The sequence below is a fragment of the Anguilla anguilla genome, chromosome 2, assembly GCF_013347855.1.
Source record: "Anguilla anguilla isolate fAngAng1 chromosome 2, fAngAng1.pri, whole genome shotgun sequence".
NCBI classification, from domain to species: Eukaryota; Metazoa; Chordata; class Actinopteri; order Anguilliformes; family Anguillidae; genus Anguilla; species Anguilla anguilla.
This window is the reverse complement of record NC_049202.1, coordinates 1,421,015-1,443,245: the sequence shown is the minus strand read 5'-3', so window position 1 is coordinate 1,443,245 and position 22,231 is coordinate 1,421,015. Positions and strand designations below refer to the sequence as shown.

The 22,231-nt window shown below is 44.8% G+C and overlaps 3 protein-coding genes across 7 annotated transcripts; 1 reads left to right on the top strand and 2 right to left on the bottom strand.

The window, feature by feature from the left end:
• Nucleotides 1-241: 241 nt before the first annotated feature.
• Nucleotides 242-3,028, bottom strand: LOC118221046 (dual specificity protein phosphatase 26-like). The gene is made up of 3 exons (XM_035405650.1): nt 2,878-3,028; nt 2,297-2,514; nt 242-1,799 (listed from the first exon to the last, which is right to left on the bottom strand). The coding sequence occupies exons 1-3, from the start codon at nt 3,003-3,005 to the stop codon at nt 1,585-1,587; spliced, it is 561 nt and encodes a 186-aa protein (XP_035261541.1). The 5' UTR covers nt 3,006-3,028; the 3' UTR covers nt 242-1,584.
• On the top strand, nt 1,931-22,066 carry LOC118221043 (sphingomyelin synthase-related protein 1-like). 5 transcript variants are annotated; one of them, XM_035405643.1, is made up of 7 exons: nt 5,911-6,117; nt 7,752-7,854; nt 11,631-12,196; nt 15,000-15,095; nt 16,179-16,296; nt 17,299-17,449; nt 18,575-22,066. In XM_035405643.1, the coding sequence occupies exons 3-7, from the start codon at nt 11,646-11,648 to the stop codon at nt 18,877-18,879; spliced, it is 1,221 nt and encodes a 406-aa protein (XP_035261534.1). In that variant the 5' UTR covers nt 5,911-6,117; nt 7,752-7,854; nt 11,631-11,645; the 3' UTR covers nt 18,880-22,066. The 5 variants fall into 5 exon arrangements, with proteins under 5 accessions (XP_035261535.1, XP_035261534.1, XP_035261533.1 ...); XM_035405644.1 differs by lacking the exons at nt 5,911-6,117; nt 7,752-7,854 and adding an exon at nt 1,931-2,055; XM_035405642.1 differs by lacking the exon at nt 7,752-7,854 and having other exon boundaries at nt 5,912-6,117.
• LOC118221044 (dual specificity protein phosphatase 13-like) lies at nt 3,174-5,564 on the bottom strand. The gene is made up of 3 exons (XM_035405648.1): nt 5,196-5,564; nt 4,653-4,870; nt 3,174-4,093 (listed from the first exon to the last, which is right to left on the bottom strand). The coding sequence occupies exons 1-3, from the start codon at nt 5,366-5,368 to the stop codon at nt 3,900-3,902; spliced, it is 585 nt and encodes a 194-aa protein (XP_035261539.1). The 5' UTR covers nt 5,369-5,564; the 3' UTR covers nt 3,174-3,899.
• Nucleotides 22,067-22,231: the final 165 nt, after the last annotated feature.

Here is a 22,231-nt window from a genome sequence, read left to right as displayed (position 1 = left end):
ATAATATAATAGTTATACCATTTTGGTGACTAGACATTTTGTAAAAAACAAACCTGTCTTTCACAAGAAAATTAACGATTAATAATGATTTTGAAATTACAAGTACAGCTCAGAAATTAAAATCCTCAAAAAAACTCTGGAGTTCACTAAGCTGTGGCTCAGTTTATAAACAGATTTCACACTGTGTTTAGAAGTGTGTTGGTCTATTTGGCTTGCACCACTTTTGACTCTTTTGAGTGTGTGTGTATAGATGTCATCCAGCATGACCATAAAACTACAACAGTGTAGATACATTGTGATATCCTCCAGCATGACCATAGAACTACAACAGTTTAGATACACAGTGATATCATCTAGCATGACCATAGAACTGCAACAGCTTAGATACACTGTGATATCATCTAGCATGATCACAGAACTGCAACAGTTTAGATAACATTGTATCTCATGAATCTTTAAGTTGTGAGCCAGACTATTAAAGGCCTGGGCTTGGACGTGGGGGCACATTAAATCTGGTCCTGTGGGTCCAGATTTAATCTTGAATCTTGGCTGAAGAAAAGACCATGCTCCATATCTCATTTAATGATGATTTTAAAAACCCTGTGGGACGTGACTGGTCAGAACAGAAGATGCTTTCTCGGATGTTTTAAGAATGGTTTAGATGGCATAGCTGGAGCAGAGCTGAATTCTTTCAAGATTGTCCCAGTGTCTTAACTTTTTGAAATTATGAATAAGAAGCTTTTTGAAGATAGAAAGCAGCTCCTGGTCGTATTTTACTACAATACCCGTGTTAATATTTTTGATATACTTAAGGTTAAAAATAAATGTAAAATTTTTTTTGAGAAAATATATTATTCCTAAATTCAACTGGTCCTTAGCAGAAGCTTATTTCACCTCTGACTGGTAAAACTGTAATGAATGCTGTTCAAAAAAATTAATACCTTTTCATGATAACAAATGACAATGACATAACTGCAACTGTTAAGACTAAGTAAATAAAACAAGTATCATCCAACATTTTACACATAATTTTCTAAAAAAATAAAACAGCTAAATTCAGCAACTGCACACAACTAAAGGTATGACTTTTAAAAACCTACTTATCTGGGTGTGGTTTCTGTGGTTCAGAGAAAGGAATTATCAATTTTACAAGCTTCAGTGTCCTGTCAGGATGGTTCATTTGAATTTGTTAAAATCGTGACATCATTTTTGGTGTTATGACACATTGGGTAACATTTAGCTCCCAGGGAAAACAATTTAAAAAATCATGCATTTTAAAAGTGCTGTCAAATGACAGAAACACAGTAGGGGACAGCATTTAAAAAACATAGCAACCGAAACCATAATAACCAAGGAGGCACCAGGTTTTCTTGACATTTAGTGGCTGTTTGTTAAATGTTACAGCTATTGCCTGAGTCTTGTTTTGGGTTTTACTACAAAGCTATCTGATTATTATGATTGTACTTCTTCTTTACTGCAATGGTGTCTGCCCTGACTGAAACGTGTGAAGGTGTGCATGTGCATCTGTCTCCCTTCAACAGCCTCAGAGACTCCACCGGAATGTGGTGCGGAAAATGTCTGTCGCTACAGAATCAGGCAGGTTTTCCGCTTCTTTCTCCTCAGCTGAAGGTCCAGGTCCAGCAGCAGGGCGAGGAAGTTCCTGTTGGGGTAAATGGCTCTTTTCCGAATTACCCTTTTTATGGCACTGCACAGGGGGAGCCTTTGGTACAGCATGAGGTAAGCAAGCACCAGGGTGGAAGACCGACTCATTCCCATGATGCAGTGCACCAGAATCTTTCCTGGAAGGAGAAGAAGAAGTAAAGTGAGTCTGATTAATAACACAGCTGACTGCCCAGCTTTCTCTGAAGGCCTGACATTCCCTATTGAGTGCTAAAATTAGCCCCTACACTTCGCTGGCTTTGTTCATTTAAGTTCTCTCTGCGGGACTGCCAGCGCAGTCAGATTAATTCTCCACTGTCCGTCCGCTTGACTTTCACCCGAGGAAAGGCGCAAGTAGGAAAGTTCATGACTGTACGTGCACTCCAGGTCTGAAAGGTAAGCCTGTCCTCTATCGTCCTGCTACAGACCGAACGACGGCAAGCAAACTGGGATCCCAGGGTCAACGTGCATTCGTTTGGAAATGGCTTTGCACAACAGCACAGCTCTGATGGAAACAATGCTGATCAGGGTCGCCTTATGAAATGTGGTTGCTTGGCTTCAAGAAAAAGCTAAACCGAAAACGAAAACAGTTTTAACTCTGTTACGCGATGTGCGTCTGAGGCACAGAGGCTCTCACCGTCTGTCTGCTTCAGCGCTTTGTGGATGAAGTCCGCGGCAGGTTTGAAGTAGACGTTTAGGTCAAAGTGGGTGGAGTCATCTGCCGGAATCCCGCAGTAGACGACCCCGCTCCCGTAGAACCGCTGGTCCCCGATGCTGCCCTGCTTGGAATGCGCCGCGTTCAGTATGTGAGTGATGCCCAGCCTCTGCAGGGCCGTCCTGTTCTGGGCAATCGCTCTGTTCAGACAAAGACAGACACAGTGTTTGGCACTTATGAGGGAACATAGCAGAACTTAATGATATGCATATGTGGAAATTAAACCGACATTTTTACACTTACCAGATACATGTTTTTAAATTCACTAAGTATGTGTCTGATTCTGAACGTGCCAGTTATATGATGTAAATGAAGTAGCTAAGCCTGTTAATTTGTCTTCAGCTCAATTAATACTAGTAATACTAAACAGATCGGCAACATTCAATTTTGTTCCTTAAATGTTTGTAATTAATACACAAATGGAGCCTGTTCAAAGAGGCCTAACAGCCACGGTCCTGTGTACACATAACACGCACGTAAGAGAAAAGCAGCCCCCTACTCACACGTTGCCAATGTACAGGTTTGGCCAGACCTCGTCTATCTGGGTCAGGTCCAGTTTGCAGGTGTCCAGAACGTTCTCCAGGTCTCTGACGGAGAGGTATCCGTGCGTGTGCTCCGGTGACGCTGCCATTTTAAGGCTGGATTCCGACCCGATCAATGAAATCTCAGTGTTTTCGATGTGTCAGAGCTGGCCGCCCGTCTCGCCCCCAGCTTTGCGCTGATCCTTTTGAACAGGTGCTCGCTTTCTGCCGCGGACCAGGTTCCTAAATTAGCGCACGGACAGCCCCGCGCTCGCCCTCTCTGAGAGGACGCGAAGGGAAGAGTTTCCAGCGCTCATCAGCAGAACTATTTCCCCCTAGAGGAGTTCAGATTCAATAAGCGTCTATCCTGGAAGATGAGTTGCTGGTAAAAAAAAATATTATTGACAGAGCTTTTAACTTGATATTTTCCATTTGGGCTACTGCTGAACTACATGAACTGCATGTGACCTCACCAGACATTATATAGCAGAGAAGAAATGACAAGGAATGGGTGTGTAGTGTGTGATAAAAAGTAATACGAACTACAGCCTTACATTTTAATTGCACTAACTTATTGCACAGGAACTACACAGAAACTGTTCCCTGCGAATGTGATTACTTTGGCGGCATCTAGTGGTAGAATATAGTTACTACATAAATATTATGTAGTAGGTATGCAATGTGCTGATAAACCAGTAAAATGATTAACACGGTATATATGAAATGTATTTTGTGGTGTTTAACACCGTGAAAATTTACTGCATTTCCATATCGAGCTTTAGTTACATGAAGGTTGCATTAACAGGAAGGATACTGCCATCAATAATTCTGCGTGACAAACACAAAGTACCTGTGTGCTACAAACACTTTCATCCTGGATTTCTCTGAAGCAAGAAAATACCATAATTTCCTATTAAAATCCTCCTAATTCCTTCCAATCCATATGCGGCACATATCATGTCTTCTGTTAAACCCCCCACAGTTCTCGAGTTGAGTCGCTTCATTTAGTGCTGTTTATGTAATGCAATATCCAAAGTCCTCAGCTGTTTAAGAAATCCTCGGTTTGGAAATATCCACCTGCTTTCCTTCACTTTTCTGATGGCGTCCAGCAATGTGAAGCGATGATGGATCATTAGGTAGGCCAGTACCAGCGACGCAGATCTACTGACCCCAACAGCACAGTGGACAAAGATCCTGGCTGGGAACAAAAGCCTCAATTGTACTGAAGTTCTGTGTAATTTGTTTCATCCGCAACCTGGCGTTGGCCTACTGAATGTCCCCTTTCCTGACACAAATTACACCAGGATAAGGTTGAATTTGATGTTACCGTTACATTAGATGAAGCTATAGCCAGCATCTTCCAACCAAAAATGTCAATGAATTCAACGGAAACATTTACAAAAGGTCACGTGAACCACCATTATGTACACGGCACTGTGCCAAGCTGAACTAGCATAATTAAGGATATATCAGGTTTGGGGAAAATCGTGGCTCTGCATTTGAAAAGCATTTACATTTAATGCCTATCCCTTAAATATAATTATAATGAAGACTGAATAGTGGTTAGAATACATCTCCATTTTTCTATGGATGAGACTAGTAGCGTGAGCAGTACAATGCAAGGACACTGGGAGATTTGCTCATTACACCATGCCCGACATGGTCCCCTTTGGTTTGCGTTGGACTCGCACCCACATATAGACTGCACTGGATTGAGGACAGCTAGATCTTTTTGAATTTGTGCCGATTGGACGTACCTCCGGGAGTGTTCAGGACCTCGTGGATGTAATCTGCGGACGGGTAGAAGTAGGGTGATATATCAAAGGTTGGCAAATCGTTAGCAGGCACGCCATAGTAGTCCATTGCTGTCCCATAGAAAGCATGACTCCCTTGGCAGTGCGTTTTCCCGTGGGCGGCATTCAGCACGTTCGTGATCCCCAGTTTCCATAAACCATGTCGGTCATGGGCCATACACCTGGTGTCAGTCATATACACAAAAGGACAAAAATAACTGCATTTTTTTCATGATGTTCATTTTTTGTACTAACAGGGTACGCAGTAAACATATCAGTGTTAAACAACGAGTAGGCTACATTTTTACTCTGATAGAGAACATTTGATCTTTCCGTATTTAAAGTAAATTAACAGTGAGTATTTCACTATGCACAACATTTGCAAAGATAGTCACTTTAAGATGGTGATTCATTTTGGAAGAGCCGTAGGCGAAGCTAATGTTTCTCAAATTTACAAAAATGATCAGCTAGGCTATGTTAAAAGTTAGGATCCACCGTACTACTCACATGTCCCCAAGAAAGAGGTTTGGCCATACTTCATCAACATGGTTCATGTAACTTTTACCGCTGTATAAAATGCATTCCAGTTCTTTCACTGACGGTGTTTCTGGAGTAATATCGCAACTTCCCTGGAGGCGTTTAGACAAATGGCTATTATCTAAACTATCGGTAGTAGACATACTCTCCCCTTTATTTTCCTTTTTAAAGTTTACTTCGCTTCTCCTGACCTTCACGTTGTCGGCAGATATGTTTTATTTAGGATCAGGCAGTTTTATGACTGACAGGACCAGATGCGGCTGGGACTCATATGTGTATAATGGTGATAACGCATGTACTCATATAATTAGCCTACATACATTAATGCAATTAGATAAAATGTAAACGTGTTTAGTTGTATCCTTTCAACTCGTTATATTTAGAAGAATTGCGCTTTATGTCGCTAAAGTGGCATAGACGCTAGAATAAAACAGCGATCTGGTGGGTTTCCCTTGCGATAATGAAAAAAGGAATATATTTTAGAATACGCCATCGCTTATGATTTGCGTAATTATAATACAAATAAAAAAATATACAAGTTTATTTAAAAAGCGATTAAATTAGAACGCGTAGCTGTACAACACACGTGTTGGTCTGCTACCGATCAGTAGAGGGCACTGTCTTAATTACGCGCAACCTATCCAGCAAACACACGACGACTCTTGTATAGTCTTCTTCTTTGCTACGTAGTTTCCTGTTTATCGCAGCTGGGTTGTCAACTCAGAGCGTGTTTGTTACTGCCAGGCTCTGGCCAAGTCAATGAGGGAGAATGACCTGCTGCGGGGAAAATCAGGACAGTGTTCACTGGCCCAAGTGAGAAGCCATCCACCTACAATAATCTAACAACTAGCTAGTCTAGCTGCAAATTGTATCGAATGAGAGAACTGTACGGGTAAGTGTTTCATAGCTAGCTAGCTATTTCTGCATTGATTTTTCATGATAGATGACTGATGATTTTACTTTTTTTGCTGTTCTAACTAGCTGTGCCTGAGATCCGTTTTCCGACTGGCTATCGGTTGTTTACAGATACATTTAAATCTTCTGTACGATTAAGAATATTTATGTTGATTTGTAGACTAGACTAAGTAGATGTAGACCATGCCTCGCTTGTTGGTTGGTTAGCTTGCTGCCGTGCCGTTCCGTTTGTACTGCAGCTCCTGTCGGCGCTCGGAATATCTACCTAGCTATCCTTAGCTGACTTGCCAGGTAGATATCTAGCTTGACACCATACTAAGTCAGAAGGGCTTGTTATTAGTTAGCCATCTCGCATCAAGCGATCAAATGAATGATGACATCACTTCTCGTGTTTGTCTGTTTTGACGCGAGTTTATAGTGAGATTTAGACTAGCTTGTTACAGTCCCAGCAGTTAGCTAGCTAGACGGCTAGCTTGTACTAACGTTATCAGACAGTACATGAGTTAACTTTTTTCTTTACCGTTGGCTAAAACTTTTTTCAGTAATAATAAATAATAATAAAAAAACGTTTGGCAGCCAACGTTAGATTTTGTATACGTCATTTTAGCCTTATGTTGCGAATGTTAGATTGTAACGTTCTATCTTTAAGGTACCGATGATAGATAATATTAGTTATTTTTTACAAGTTGGACAACGTAACCTGCTGTTGAACCACATTCTACTGTTGGGTACTTTTATTTACTTAACGTTAACTCAGCTGAAGAGAGAGAATAAGCATTAATGTAATGTCAGTAAATGGCTGAGTGGTTACTTTTAAAATGTGCGTCTCAACTGATGTGCCATTCAAAGTACATTTAGCTCTAATATTCTTAACCGAATCAGTACAGAGTCCAGATTAAATTATACGATATGATAATTGATCCTTTCAAAGTGCACTGATACACTGCATTAATTACACCATGGTAATAAAAATACCCGCCCTGATTGTTGTGATTATATGTCAAAGGTCTGAGGCTATCCAGAGATTCATGCAACTAAACTTAGTCAAAGAGCTGTGGTGTTTTAATATACTCTTGCATCCATAGCTGTTTTTAATCTGATCCTGCGTTTATTGCTGGCTGTGGGAGTACTTCGACCTGCCACATTACTGGACTTGTGATGACCGTGGCGTTTAGGCTATCATTATTAGCACAGTCCAGCAGTTCCTGAGTGAGATGTTGAGAAACTTTAAATATTGCGCAACTGCCTGTATATTGGTGCTTCCCATGGATGTATTTTCCAAGTCAGCGTAACAGTTCACTCTCAGTGTTAAGACCACACCCATTTTGTCACAAAATGATTCAACCCCAAGTGACTGTTTTCCTGGCACGAACCCCTCCACACTCGGTTCACTCCGTTCCCTCGCGCTGAAGTTCGAAACTATGCAGATTTGCGGGCACGAGAGAGAATATTAATTACGAGTCAATGGAAGCATACTTATGCGTATGTCCGTTTTAAAAAAGGAAGCACGTTTGTAAATCGCATAGTTTTGCGCAAGGATGAGTGATGTCATTCCACATGACTTAGTACATTGACAATCTCACCCCAGTGATTCAACCCTCACTTTTTTAGCGCTGGTGAGGAAGGACTAGTGCCGCCATTAAAGGGGCAGGGGTCCTGATTTCAGAACTTATATGTTACAGGGAAAGGGCCTGATCCGTGGGTACTAACAAAGGTAGATTTACTGCTTCTTTGATACCAGAGCTGGTGCTGGAAACGTGATTCTAGGGCAGCCTGAGTGATTCCTGGATTTTAGTAGCAGCATGTAGATGCATTGCTTCTTTTTTTTTCTTTTTTTTGCAGATTAAGGAATTAAAGGAAAAGCAATTATAATTGTTATTATTTACTAATAGTTAAAACTAATACCCTATATAGTACTGTAGTATGTAGTTGCAATTCCCTTGTGGCAATTTCCCAATAGTTGTATTTTTATGAATATTTTTAACGACCATGTACATAATCATAGCATAAGCTAATGGAGGTGTTACCTTCATCTATATACATTTGATGTACAAAGCATGCTTATTCCAGTACACATAGATTTTTGTACAATTGTACAAAGATGTATGATTTTGCAAGTGTATAAAGTCTGTAAATTCAAAGTTTAAAAATAAAAAATAAATTCAACATGTTTACCAAATTTATCTTGGAAACTAAGACTCATTGGGTCATTTCCCTTGAGCGTTAGAGCAGGTCATTCGTTCTTGGGAACAGAGTGTCTGTGTGTGAAAGTATCCTTTTGTTTTGCCCAGCATTAGAAAGAAATGTGGTTCATGGGGCCAAGGGCAGCATGTTCTGCCAGTGGACACTGCTTTAGTACGGGAGTGTGAGGGGGACACTGTTTTCTGAGATGTGGGTGTGATGGGGACACTGTGCTTTGGGATGTGGGTGTGAGGGGGACACTGTGCTTTGGGATGTGGGTGTGAGGGGGACTCTGTGCTTTGGGATGTGGGTGGGAGGGGGACTCTGTGCTTTGGGATGTGGGTGTGAGGAGGACACTGCTTTGGGATGTGAGTGTGAGGGGGACACTGTGTTTTGGGATGTGGGTGTGAGGGGGACTCTGTGCTTTGGGATGTGGGTGGGAGGGGGACTCTGTGCTTTGGGATGTGGGTGTGAGGAGGACACTGCTTTGGGATGTGAGTGTGAGGGGGACACTGTGTTTTGGGATGTGGGTGTGAGGGGGACTCTGCTTTGGGATGTGGGTGTGAGGGGGATACTGTGCTTTGGGATGTGAGTGTGAGGGGGATACTGTGCTTTGGGATGTGGGTGTGAGGGAGCACTGTGCTTTGGGATGTGGGTGTGAGGGGGACACTGTGCTTTGGGATGTGAGTGTGATGGGGCACTGCTTTGGGATGTGGGTGCCAGGGGGAGGTGTGCAGACTGGAGGGGCAGTTACTGTGGTGGCTGTGCTATTAAAAGCATTAGAGTCTGAAAACAGCAGCCTTATCATCTAGTGGGCTGTGTCTGTCTTGTTTTCAAGCAAAGAATAATGCTTCTTTTTTATCGACTTGGCTAGGGATTGTAGCAATTGATCTTACTACCCGATTTAACTAATTAGCTTACAAAAAATAATACATTTGTATTTTGATACAGTGATTAATCACTATAAAATGTGAGATCCTAATCATTTCCCCAAAGTGTCCACTGATTAATTAGTGTTTGTGATCAGTTCTCCACTCTGAACATGGTCATTTGCTTAAATGGTTTTTTTTGTGGGGGGGGGGGGGGGGGGGGGGGGGGGTTAGGGTTAGGGTTGATGTTAAAGAATATCGTAGTTAAAGGCCTATCTTTTAAGACAGTGCCCAGAAGTGATACAGTCTGCCTCTGTGTCATAAAGATGTTTTTCGTGAATGCCGACTATCGGCGATGGTGTTTGCGTCTCATGCAAAGCCTGAACATCCTGGATAGGCAACCCAAGGCACACACGTCTGGGAGGCGTGGCTGTGTGTTGCGAAAACCCGCACGAGTTCCTTCATTTAAGGTTAATTTGTGCTTCGCCAGCACTGCTTCGCCAGTGGACGCCACAGGGAGCAGAATTACCGTCAAAGCGCTGGAAGCCGAGTTACCGCTAAAGCGCATCCAGCGGGAGGGCAGCTCTCGCGCACGGAAACGCACGCGCGGTGCTGCTGACGTTCCCCTGCTCTTCCCACAGTAAGGTGTCCAATGCAAAGGAAAGCAGGACGGGGTCTATTAAAGCTGTCAGATCGGAAGAGGTAATAACTTCTCAGTCAGGTAAAGTGCTTGACGTGTTTACGCGCGCATGTAATGACTTGTGTCATTTGAACCTAAATGACCTAGTTTGAAAAATCCTGTCTTGAAATGCGCTAATTTGACAAATTAATTTCTCAAAATTGACACGACTCTGACAATTTGTAAAAAAAAAAAAAAAATCTTACAGTTTGTAACTCAGCTAATGTCAACGGTAATCTGATCTTTAGAAAGTTGTTCTTTAAAATGAGTTATGTAGAGTGATTCATGAGTTAGGGAGAGAACTAAAATCACATGTTGAAATAGTGGTGCAACAGCGCAATGTGCGTATTGCTGATTCAGAGCAAAGTAGTAGTCTGGCTCGTCAGGGGAAAGCGCTGCTTAAGGAGTTGTCTGACCGTTGTTGTTCCTCCTTGGCAATACTGCTGTGAACACGGGGCCGATTGGCATTTCAATTTGCAGAATATCAGCGCTGGCTAATGCAGCAAACAAGGGGGGTGTTAAATACTTTCTCCACAAAACGGTTTTGTTTTGCACTGTTATTTACAGTCGAGCTGAAAGTGTAGCTGTTTTATTACAATAGCAGTGTGATACAGACTTGGCTTTCTAGCGCAAGACTTGTCTCGGGTTTGTGGGAGCATGTTTATTTGTTGAGGGGAGATGATAGCTGCCATTTTTGTGCATTTACTTTTCATATTTTACTAATTTAGAAGGTCAGTGAGATGTTTGGAATAAATTGAACATTGAACCTTCAAAATTGCATGTAGGCTAAGTGCAGATATAGGGACATAATCTTGTTTTTGTACTGTTGTGTTACCATAGCAATAAACAGTGACCATAAGAATAATTATACACTGGCAAAGCATACAATTTCAGCTTTTTTTTTCTTCATTCCATTTACAGTAATCAGGTCTGTTCCATTCTGAAAATTACTGCTTCAACATTTCCACAAATCGGCTCCCGATGCTGTTTTTCCAGACAGCCAACGCCTCTATCTGTCCACCATAGTGTAATGCTTTTACAAGTGCTTTACAGAATTAAAGTAGGTTGTTTTTTATGTTAGCAATAAAATTGCCAGAACTAAAAGTGAAAATGGCAAGGGCTTCTGAAATACAAAGGAGGATGTGGATTTGCAAGTATTTTCACGCCATTTATCTGCATTTGAGTCTGTTGAAAAGTTGCACATAGGCCTACTTTTATTAATATTCCTCATTTAATAGGCTAATGGCCACCTTTTTCAACAAAACCTGGATAAAATGAAACTGAACTTACGGTAAATTTAAAAAGGAACACAGTGTGGTGTCCTGGTGTTTCAACATGCGTTAATTTGTAAATGTTTTGAATGTTGTTTTAAACTATGTGAAGCAACACCGAGAGAATTTACCTCTGTGACAATATTTTAATATAAGTGCACACCACTGGGGTGGGGGGAGGGGTGGGGCAAATTAGGCTGGTATCTGTCCAAATAAACAAATGGTATTTCACTACCCTTTTACAGTGTAAGATCACATATGTGGTTAGAGTGTTCTTAACTGAACATTCTACTGCTGATGTCACAATCACTGCTGGCAACTGAAAGCAACGGAGTTCTAGAACACTCACTTTTTTGAACGCTGACTGAATTTAGAAAAAAAAAACCTACTCTTCATAGGGATGGTTAAAGAAAGGAGAGCTTAAACTATATTGCAATGCCGAATCGACAGAGAAGGCGGCCCCAATGCGTGTCTCCTGCCTCTTTTCCAGGTAGCGTGAGCAGAAATGGCAGGGACTCAGGTGAGCGTGCGTCGGTGGACCCCGAAGCACGTGGCCCGGTGGCTGAAGGAGGAGGGGTTCTGCGACTACGTGGACCTGCTGTGCAACAAGCACCGGCTGGACGGCACCAGCCTGCTGACGCTGACCGAGTACGACCTGCGCTCGCCGCCGCTGGAGCTCAAGGTCCTGGGCGACATCAAGCGGCTGATGGTGTCGCTGCGGCAGCTGCAGAAGCAGAACAGCGACGTGCTGGAGGACCTGGGGCTGGGCTGCGACGGGCACACGCCGCCCGGCGACTGGCTGCGTAACGGCGACTCCGGGCGGGACTGCGACGGTGGCGGCGGCGGCGGCCTGCAGGGGGAGCCCTTCCACCAGTACACCAACGGCAAGTGCAAGCAGCACGCGCGGCGCCTGGACCCGGAGTACTGGAAGACCGTGCTGAGCTCCGTCTACGTGGTCTTCGTCTTCGGCTTCACCTCCTTCGTCATGGTGATCGTGCACGAGCGCGTGCCCGACATGCGCACCTACCCGCCCCTGCCCGACATCTTCCTGGACAGGTACGCGGTGCGGCGGTACGCGGTGCGGCGGTATGGCGGTGCGGCGACACCAGGCGCTTCGGCCCTTTCCCCGGGGCCTGGGGTCCCTCACACGCGCTCTCAGAGTCAGTGTAGCTCATGTACAGAAAGCCTTCATGTAGAAAGCACAGTCCACTGCTGCTGGAGCTCAGGGTTGTGATGTACCAGGTCATTCTGTTTGGGTTCTGTGGGGCAGCTAAATGCCTCTGGCACAGAACATGCTTGCATAAAAATCTAAGTGGGTTGCAAAATGAAGCTTAATTTGGCCTCTAATGTGTCCCAGATATGGCTGAACTCCCGGTAGAAGTTGAACGTTAAAAGTTAGTGTTTCAAATCGAGTCCATCTGCTGGACATCAGCTGGAGATATGCTGTAAATAACATATCACCTGTTGTGAATGGTAGTCTTTTCTTCTTAGGTTGAAAAGCCAATTGTAATTCATTGCTACTCTTTGCTGTGAGCTCTGTCGCTGATTTGGGATGGTGCAGATGAGCTCTCCTGTGAAGCATGTGACGTCAGCCGTCGCTTCGCATCGCACCCCAGTTTGAAATTCTGTGCTGTGATGCTAAGCTACATAAGGAAGACGGAGAAAGTCTCTCCCTCCGTGTGCAGCTCAACGGACTGACACATGAGCACCTGATTAACCAGCAGGGGTCACTGGTGTGCGATGACCAGCAGGGGTCACTGGTGTGCGATGAGATACCGTCGTCCCAGCCAACAGAAACCGTCCCTTCTCCGGGTGATGAGTGTATTGAGCCAGGTGTGTGTTGTCTCTTTGAGCTGCTGGCTGAGGTGTGGATTCGATAGCGGACCATGGAGCACGCATAAGAACAGTGGCTTAACAGGATGAGCCACCCAGCAGCACCCCTGAATTAATGTTTTATGTACTAGACTATTTAATGTAGATATTTGAGAGTTGGATGTTTAAAAAAATAACAAGTGAAGTAAATTCAAGTTAAAACAGGTAGTAGGTCAGATTGTTTTTTTAACTGTTGAGGTCATCCAGATTTATGGTTGAAAATTGAGCTCCCTGCTTCAAAGTTTATTCACTTTAAAACATTATTCACACACCTTGTCTTTGTGAATAATGTGAAAGGGTTTATTTTCTAAAAAGCGTGACCCTGAAGAGATTGTAGTGTTGCAGACTCATCAGAAGGAAGTAAAGCGGGTTGCAAATAGATAATCGTGTTTATTTGTGGGTAGAATTTTCTTTTCCCCCCACTCGACACTGTGAAAGATAACTTGCCAACTTTGGCCTCACTGCAGCTCCCTACGTAAATAAAAGAGCTGCGATAGAAACTGAGAGATAAGTTCAGAGCAGACAGACTCTGGCTTGGTCCTCCCTCTAGTGGTCAGCCAGGCACGCGCACGGAATGGGACACTGCTACTCTGCGGTCCGACCAGACTCTCAAATCAAATTAGGGAAGGTAATGGATTTAAGGGAATTAACTACCGACTCTCGTGAAAGACAGGCAGACTCTTGTTCCCCCATGCCCCTCCATTCTGTATCCTGAAGAAAAACAATGACACTTAGTGGAGGACCATGGCCATCTGCGTCTGGAATTTACATGGATTTTAATGTTATTTATTAAATCTTTAAGTGTTGCCAGCTGTCAGTGGTTTAGTGAACATCCATACATTTGCTAATATCTCCTCTTTAACAAATTTTTACGATCATTGTTATTATTCTTTCAGTGAAATAAAATAAGTAAACCGAGATGGAATGGAGCACCAGCAGTATTCTGGTGGAGTATATTGTAATTCCAGTGGTTACTCAGAAATAAACTGCTGTCCAGCAGCAGTGAAAGACTCGTATCATTTAAAAGCAGGCCAAATGAAAATGAGTTTTTGTTTTTGCATTGCCAGTTGCCTGAAGCATCTGTAAATAGTCACACCTAGATTTAGCTGCATTCAAAACAGTATCTTGTTTCTGTAAAACAGCCAAATAAGGCATAAATTATTTGCCTGTACATAATGCAATAATGCACAAATGATTTACTAATTATTTTATTAACTTTTTTTGGCTCATAAAGCATCTATCGGTCAGGTCCTGCGGCCCTCTGTGCTGTTCACATTCCACCCCAGCACTGCACACAGAGTAACATACTCAATTTGGATGGAAGTGGACCGTACAGGCCAGGCCAATCAGTCATTTTCTGCAGCCTTGTGGCTTGTTCGCTTAGGGCAAGGGAGAGGTTTGAGGAAACTCAATTCAATTTAATAAACTTTATTTATCCTCGAGGGGCAATTAATTAATTGCTGGGCACATCGAAACGAAACGAAACGGAGCTGAACAGGATCTCATGACAAACAAACGGACGCCAAACCAGCCCAACCAGATCGCTACGAGAGCAGCGCCCGGCTCCCCGGACGAGCGCTCGAAACATCTGCGGTACCCACGGTGACGGTTCACCACGGCGCCACGGAATCTGCCCGCGAAGCGCTGAGGATGGCCTATCAGAAGCAGCTCGCTGCGCTCTTCGCTAAATCGTCATGACCGAATAGTTCTCAGCGAAGGAAAGACGGGCGTGTCTGTTGTCGGTGGAAACTGGGTCGCGTTGGCTAACCCAGAGGGAAACGCCACCTCGCTGGGCCGTGGTCCAGAGTGCGTCTGTGTCTGTCCACGGCGGGGCCTGCTTATGAAAGGCCGCCGTGTTAAACGTGCTCGCGAGTGGCCTTGAGTTCCGCTGGTATTCAGGGTGGAGAGAGGCTAAACTGGAGCGGATTTTAAAAGCGCACGTATCTGTCCTAAGAGGTTTAAAGGCGTGTCTCTGCTCTCTTGGCAGCGTTCCCAGGATACCGTGGGCCTTCGCCATGGCCGAGGCCTGCGGCGTGATCCTCTGCAACATCTGGCTGCTGGTTCTGCTGCTGCACAAACACAGGTAGCGTTACCGCGCGTCGCACTGCTCCACAAACACAGGTAGCGTTAGCGCGCGTCGCACTGCTCCACAAACACAGGTAGCGTTAGCACGCGGCGCACTGCTCCACAAACACAGGTAGCGTTAGCGCGCGGCGCACTGCTCCACAAACACAGGTAGCGTTAGCGCGCACTGCTCCACAAACACAGGTAGCGTTAGCACGCGGCGCACTGCTCCACAAACACAGGTAGCGTTAGCACGTGGCGCACTGCTCCACAAACACAGGTAGCGTTAGCGCACGGCGCACTGCTCCACAAACACATGTAGCGTTAGCGCGCAGCGCACTGCTCCACAAACACAGGTAGCATTAGCGTGCAGCGCACTGCTCCACAAACACAGGTAGCGTTAGCGCGCACTGCTGCACAAACACAGGTAGCGTTAGCGCGCACTGCTGCACAAACACAGGTAGCGTTAGCGTGCACTGCTGCACAAACACAGGTAGCGTTAGCGCTCACTGCTGCACAAACACAGGTAGTGTTAGCGTGCACCGCTGCACAAACACAGGTAGCGTTAGCGCGCACTGCTGCACAAACACAGGTAGTGTTAGCGCTCACTGCTGCACAAACACAGGTAGCGTTAGCGCTCACTGCTGCACAAACACAGGTAGTGTTAGCGTGCACCGCTGCACAAACACAGGTAGCGTTAGCGCGCACTGCTGCACAAACACAGGTAGTGTTAGCGCTCACTGCTGCACAAACACAGGTAGCGTTAGCGCGCGGCGCACTGCTGCACAAACACAGGTAGCGTTAGCACGCACTGCTGCACAAACACAGGTAGCATTAGCGCTCACTGCTGCACAAACACAGGTAGCGTTAGCGCGCACTGCTGCACAAACACAGGTAGCATTAGCGCGCACTGCTGCACAAACACAGGTAGTGTTAGCGCGCACTGCTGCACAAACACAGGTAGCGTTAGCGCGCGGGGACGTCTTATACGGTGGGTGAAAAGTGTCCGGGATTCCCTACCGAAGCCCACTGTAGTGTCACTTTTATATGTGAGGAGGAGGTCCGCCCAACGCTGAGCCGTGCGTATGTGCGTCTGTTCCAGGTCCATCCTGCTGCGGCGGCTCTGCAGTCTCATGGGCACGGTGTTCATGCTGCGCTGCGTCACCATGTTCGTCACCTCCCTGTCCGTGCCGGGGCAGCACCTGCAGTGCTCGGGAAAGGTGAGGCTTCGCACGCCGGGGCGGAGTGTAACGGTGACCTGCTGGTGAGACTGTACCTCAGCATTACCGTAACGGTGACCTGCTGGTGAGACTGTACCTCAGCATTACCGTAACGGTGACCTGCTGGTGAGACTGCACCTCAGCATTACCGTAACGGTGACCTGCTGGTGAGACTGTACCTCAGCATTACCGTAACTCTGACCTGCTGGTGAGACTGCACCTCAGCATTACCGTAACGGTGACCTGCTGGTGAGACTGCACCTCAGCATTACCGTAACGGTGTCCTGCTGGTGAGACTGTACCACAGCATTACCGTAACTCTGACCTGCTGGTGAGACTGTACCACAGCATTACCGTAACTCTGACCTGCTGGTGAGACTGTACCTCAGCATTACCGTAAATCTGACCTGCTGGTGAGACTGTACCTCAGCATTATACCCCAAACCACTGAGCCGAGCGGGGCCTCCTAACTGGTGAGGGCAGCACTAGTCCTTTGTGCAGTTACACGCCTCACAGCCTGGAATGTGACCTTGACTGTGCTGACCGCGCAGGCCCTGCAGGACTGGGCGGTGGTTGCGTCACCCAGAGAGGGCTCCAGCCATATCTCGCTGCAGAAGAATGTCTGCTCTGTCTGACTGTGTGGGAGTGTGGGAGTACGCTGCGGGCACATGAAGTGCAGTCCTGCAGTAACCGTGCTGCTTCACACTGGGGCACCCAAGGGTGGACGAGAAGCAGCAAGCCCTTCAGAAGACGTGTGTGTGTGTGTGTGTGTGTGCGTGTGTGTGTGCGTGTGCGTATGCGTGCATGCCTGCGGGTGCGGGTGTGTGTGTGTGTGTGTGCGTATGCGTGCATGCCTGCAGGTGTGTGTGTGTGTGTGCTTGCGCTTGCGTGCGTGCGTACGTGTTTACTCTCGGATTAGTAGATATTGCTGCCCTGGGTTGGGTGTAATAACTAGACATACCAAATTGTCTTTAACGGCCGCCTGTCCCCCCCCCCCCCCAGATATACGGCGACATGTGGGCCAAGCTCCGGCGCGCGGTGGCCATCTGGAGCGGATTCGGGATGACCCTGACGGGCGTGCACACCTGCGGGGACTACATGTTCAGCGGCCACACCGTCGTGCTCACCATGCTCAACTTCTTTGTGACCGAGTGTGAGTGGGGGGCTGGGGGGGGAGGGGCGGACCGAGTGTGAGTGGGGAGGGGGGAGGAGTGGGGGAGACCATGTTATTGAGTGTGAGTGGGGAATGGGGGGGGAGATGCAGCACTGAGAAACATGAACATCTAACACCTGAGGTTTTCAGTGCTTTTACACTGTGGCCTGTGGGTCCAGCAGCTGGGCTTGAAACGCGGCGGTGATGGGTTCAGCTCTGCAGCAGTGGAGTGCGATTGTAGATTTTAGGGAGGGGCACAGACCTGAATTTCTTTAGCAAATATCCGGTGGCAGAAATGGATAGTGTGCAAATAAAAGCTGATTAACCGTGGGATAGGGCACCTCCTGTGCAAACAAGCGCATGGCTTCTGTTTTCCTCATGCGCTTCTTAATGCCTAATCTTTTTTTTTATTTTTATAGCGTGGCTTTTAGCTGCTTGACATATGTCGGAATGCCCTGCCTCTTAGAATGTTATGTCACGCTTGATTGTGCTTAATTCCATTAAAGCGACGCTGTTTAAAAGCACAGATGGCTCGTTTAGAAAGCGCATCGCTGTGAAGGAAACATCTCGGCGGGTTCTTGCTCCTGTGCTGCCATCAGACGTCCTTCAGCAGAACTGCACACAGTTCGGACGGCGAGACGAAAACAGAGCTTTCTGCCAGCTGGCACTAGACCTGCTCAAAACCGCGGTCTAGACTGTGCACTCGTTATGTGATCTTCAGAGTGCTGGTGGTCATCGGTTAATCTTGCTTCAGTTAGGCCTTTAAATTCATAACGACCAATGGTTATATGTGTCTGAATATAACCATGACAAATGCAGTTACACATCAACCATTTCTCCTAAAGCAACTAAAAATGTTGTAACTCAGTTATGGGGTTGTAACTGAGTTACAATGGTTAATGGATTTAGAAGGAAGGCCAATGTCTACTAATTCTGGGTGGATGACATTTGACTGTCTGATTTAACTGACTGTGTTCCTAAAATTGTGGCCTATATGTAATGTGTAGTTTTTAGCATGTATTTATATATGTGTCACAGAACCACTTCCAATGCTTGCAGATCATCTACCCCAGTATTTCTCCAATTTGAAGATATGGTCTTGATATCTTTGTCCTTCTTCAACAGACACACCAAGGACCTGGAACTTCATTCACACCCTGTCCTGGGTTTTGAACTTGTTCGGAATCTTCTTCATCCTGGCCGCCCACGAACACTACTCGATCGACGTCTTCATCGCCTTCTACATCACTACGAGACTCTTCCTGTACTACCACACGCTGGCCAACACGCGGGCCTACCAGCAGAGCCGGCGGGCGCGCATCTGGTTCCCCATGTTCTCCTTCTTCGAGTGCAACGTCAACGGGCCCGTGCCCAACGAGTACGGCTGGCCCTTCTCCAAACCCACCTTCATGAGGAGGCTGATTGGTTAGCTAGCTCTGCTTGCCCCCCTGTCCTGCACGGGGAGGGGGGGGGGGGGGGGGTCCTTGTGGGTGGTGCGGAGAGCCTGTGCAAGTTGGAGTTGAGTGGCAGCTGGCGCCCCCCCCCTCGTGTATAAAGTTGCTGGTTCTGTGGGCTCGTCTAGTTCTTGCGGTGATTTTGTTATTTGCAATACTAACGTGCTACTGAACTGACCCGTCCCGGTTCGGTCCTGGCGATGCCGGAGGCTGTCGGGGTGTCCTCAGCGACACGCCAGTCCGACTGCTCTCCCAGCGGCCTGAGTGAAGGGATTACATACAAACGCTCATCAGCCATGTACCGTGACGTTCTGTTTCCAGCTCCTGCCTGTCCTCTTCGTAAACAGATGTCATGAAAGAGGAGGACTTTTTAGATCTCCAATTCAGGGTATAGCAACGAAATAAAAAATAAAAAGATTAAAAATGACATTCCTACTCACCCCCACCCCACCTATGTACTTTTCATAGGCCCTGATATGACCTCAGTGAAAGTGTAGAACTCGGAACAAATTGCATACGTGTATTAAAGCTAATTTTTCTGCCATTGCGGTTATTAATGATTCTATTAAGGTCTTGACATTTGAAAGGATATGAAAAGTCACAGGAACTGTTTACAGCTCCTGGTTCTCCACCTTTTCCAAGATGAGATATACCACATATTATAAACAAGGGAAATTTTAAAAGGAAAAATAAGGCTTTTCCTTGTAGACTGTAATTTTTTTAGTGCAGACAAAAAGTATAAACACGATGTTATGGTATTTTCAAAAACTATAGCATTGTTTTTTTTTTTCCCTTCATCTTTTCTTGCACGAGACAGAACGTGGAAATTCAGCTTGCTGTTTAACTGCAGTAAGCTAAACTAGCGCAAAGCAAAATGCTGTAGCATTCCTTTGTATTGTATCGGTGTTGCCGATAGACCAGTGTTGACACGTAAAAACGAATCATCCGTTGTTCATTGTGCATTTTCGAAACAACTGCTTTGCAGGAATTTCCCTTTTTTATTTTATATTTGTATTGTCTGGTGACAGTTCTACTAGATCACAGCTTATTATTTTTTAAAACGATTAATTTTGATGATTCTAAAAATGACTAATAGCAACGTGTTACTTTGTTCAGATGATGCCAAAATATGGGATATTACACATTCTCATTGCCAATATATTTTCAGTGTTATATATTGTAATTCCTTCATTTGCGACATTTTCCCTGTTGAAGTTTGAGCCGTTTCGCTTGGGTGCCAGTGATGTGACATCACTGATGTACTGAGCAAAGGAATTATAAACTTGATAACTTCCCAAAGTTTACAACTCAACTGGATATTGTACAAACCTCGTAAGCAAATCCCATATACAAACAAACAGTAAACTTACAGTAGGGGAAGATGTGTCTGCATATCCCTCTAATAGAAATATGTTTATTTTCAAATGTAATGTTAGCATTTTTTCAATTGTGTAAAGTATTTATGTTTTAAATGCAAGTTATAGCATGTACTGGAACAGGAGTGAAGGTTTACATAAGGACACCCATGCCACTTAAAATATGTAGAGTTAAGTTGTGCATTCATTCCTGAGAATGGTTTGAAGTGTTTTTTTTTGTGGTTATGCAAAAAAAAAAAGTATGAAAGCAGACAAAGATTTGTTTGGGACTGTGAGACTGCTCTGTAGCCTTGTTTAATTTTTATTTTGGCCTTATTTAAGTATAGCAGAATAGAAATCTTTGGATGTTATGACCTGTGTATTTGACCATAAGGACAAACTTGAAAATTTACAGTAGTACACAATGGGGCTGTATATGTGATTTACAGTAGTACACAATGGGGCTGTATATGTGATTTACAGCAGTACACAATGGGGCTATATATGTGTGTATACAAACGGTGGCTGCTTCATTGTCCTGCTCCCAGTATATATTTAATGGTGTTGGTTCTACTCCGCCCATTACATATAGTTACAGGGCTGCAGCAGTTATAATATAATTTTATAAAGGTTATTTTCCCACTCAGATGTGGGGCTGGGTTCCTGTGTGCAGGGTGAGTTTGTTCCAGCTGAGCTCTTTCCTTATGAGGTTTGATTGAACTGTTCATTGAATACTGACCCCCGATTCTTCTCACTTCACAGGTACCGGCTATTTGTTTTGTCTTCTGTAAAAGTTAAGTTTTGTTGGTAAAGATTTTCTGCTAATGGTATGTATTTCTGAAACATATTTCTGTTATTTTATGTTTAGGACAAGAACTGTCAATGGTCAGTGTTAAATGCAGATCATTATTCAGTTAATGTCTCTCAAACTTAGAGTAAACCATTGAATAAAAACATTTCTCACTGTGCCCCTCCGACAAGCATTGACACCGATACACTACTGTAAATGTATGTTGGAGTTCAGCTGATATTAGCCAACTATTTCCCAATATGTCAGTATTTTTGAGACGCTATTAAAATGTCTTTCAGAACAACAGTCTGGCCTGGATTCAACCAACATTTGTCCTTAACTTTGACTCCGAATGAAATGCAAGTGTTTGGTTTATTCCTCACAAGTGCAGCTTGCCAAGTTGCATTTTATGGTTCCTGAGATTGCCAAACTGTGTTTGTGAAGAAAACAATGAACGCTTCATTTTAATCTGCCAGTCAAAGGGAAGGACAAGTGGGGACTGCATCCAGGTCTCCAACTCCTTGTTGAGAGAATATCTCACTCATCCGTGCATCAGTGCATATCTGAAGTTCATCTGAATGATAGAATTATTAACGGTAATAATTGAGCCTCATTGCAGAGCCTAACGCATCAAGCATCTCAATAGCCATGACATGCGCTACTGTGCTTCTGCAGCGTAAGCTCCCAAGCACAGTCTCCCACACACGCCAGGCTTCTGTCGCCGAGCAAGACCTTGCTGTTACAGATGCTATAAGAACAATTTAATGATTAGCCTACTGTATGCTTATCTGATATCTCTTTGGAGCATCCAAAGAACCAGCACTTTTTATTTCATAATTTTGCAGTAGTCATGTTTTTTCGGTACTGGTACAAGTATTTTATTTATTTTTGAGGGTTGTGTATTGTTGGTGGAAAGACTACTCTAGCAATAATTCTCATTGTGTATTGGGTTTGTTGTATGCGTTTTGTGTATGATGCATCTCCGCAGCTATTAAAATTGTACACTACAAAAATGCAAGCAGCTTGTGTGATTGACACTGAACACAATATGGTGCCTCCAAAAAAAAAAACGATACAAAGGTAACATGAAAATGTATTAATCTTAAAGAGTGTATACATGAAAATAGCCAACATCTAGACTGCCTTGGGTTAGAAAGGATTCTCAGAATCGGCTCTGAGCTGC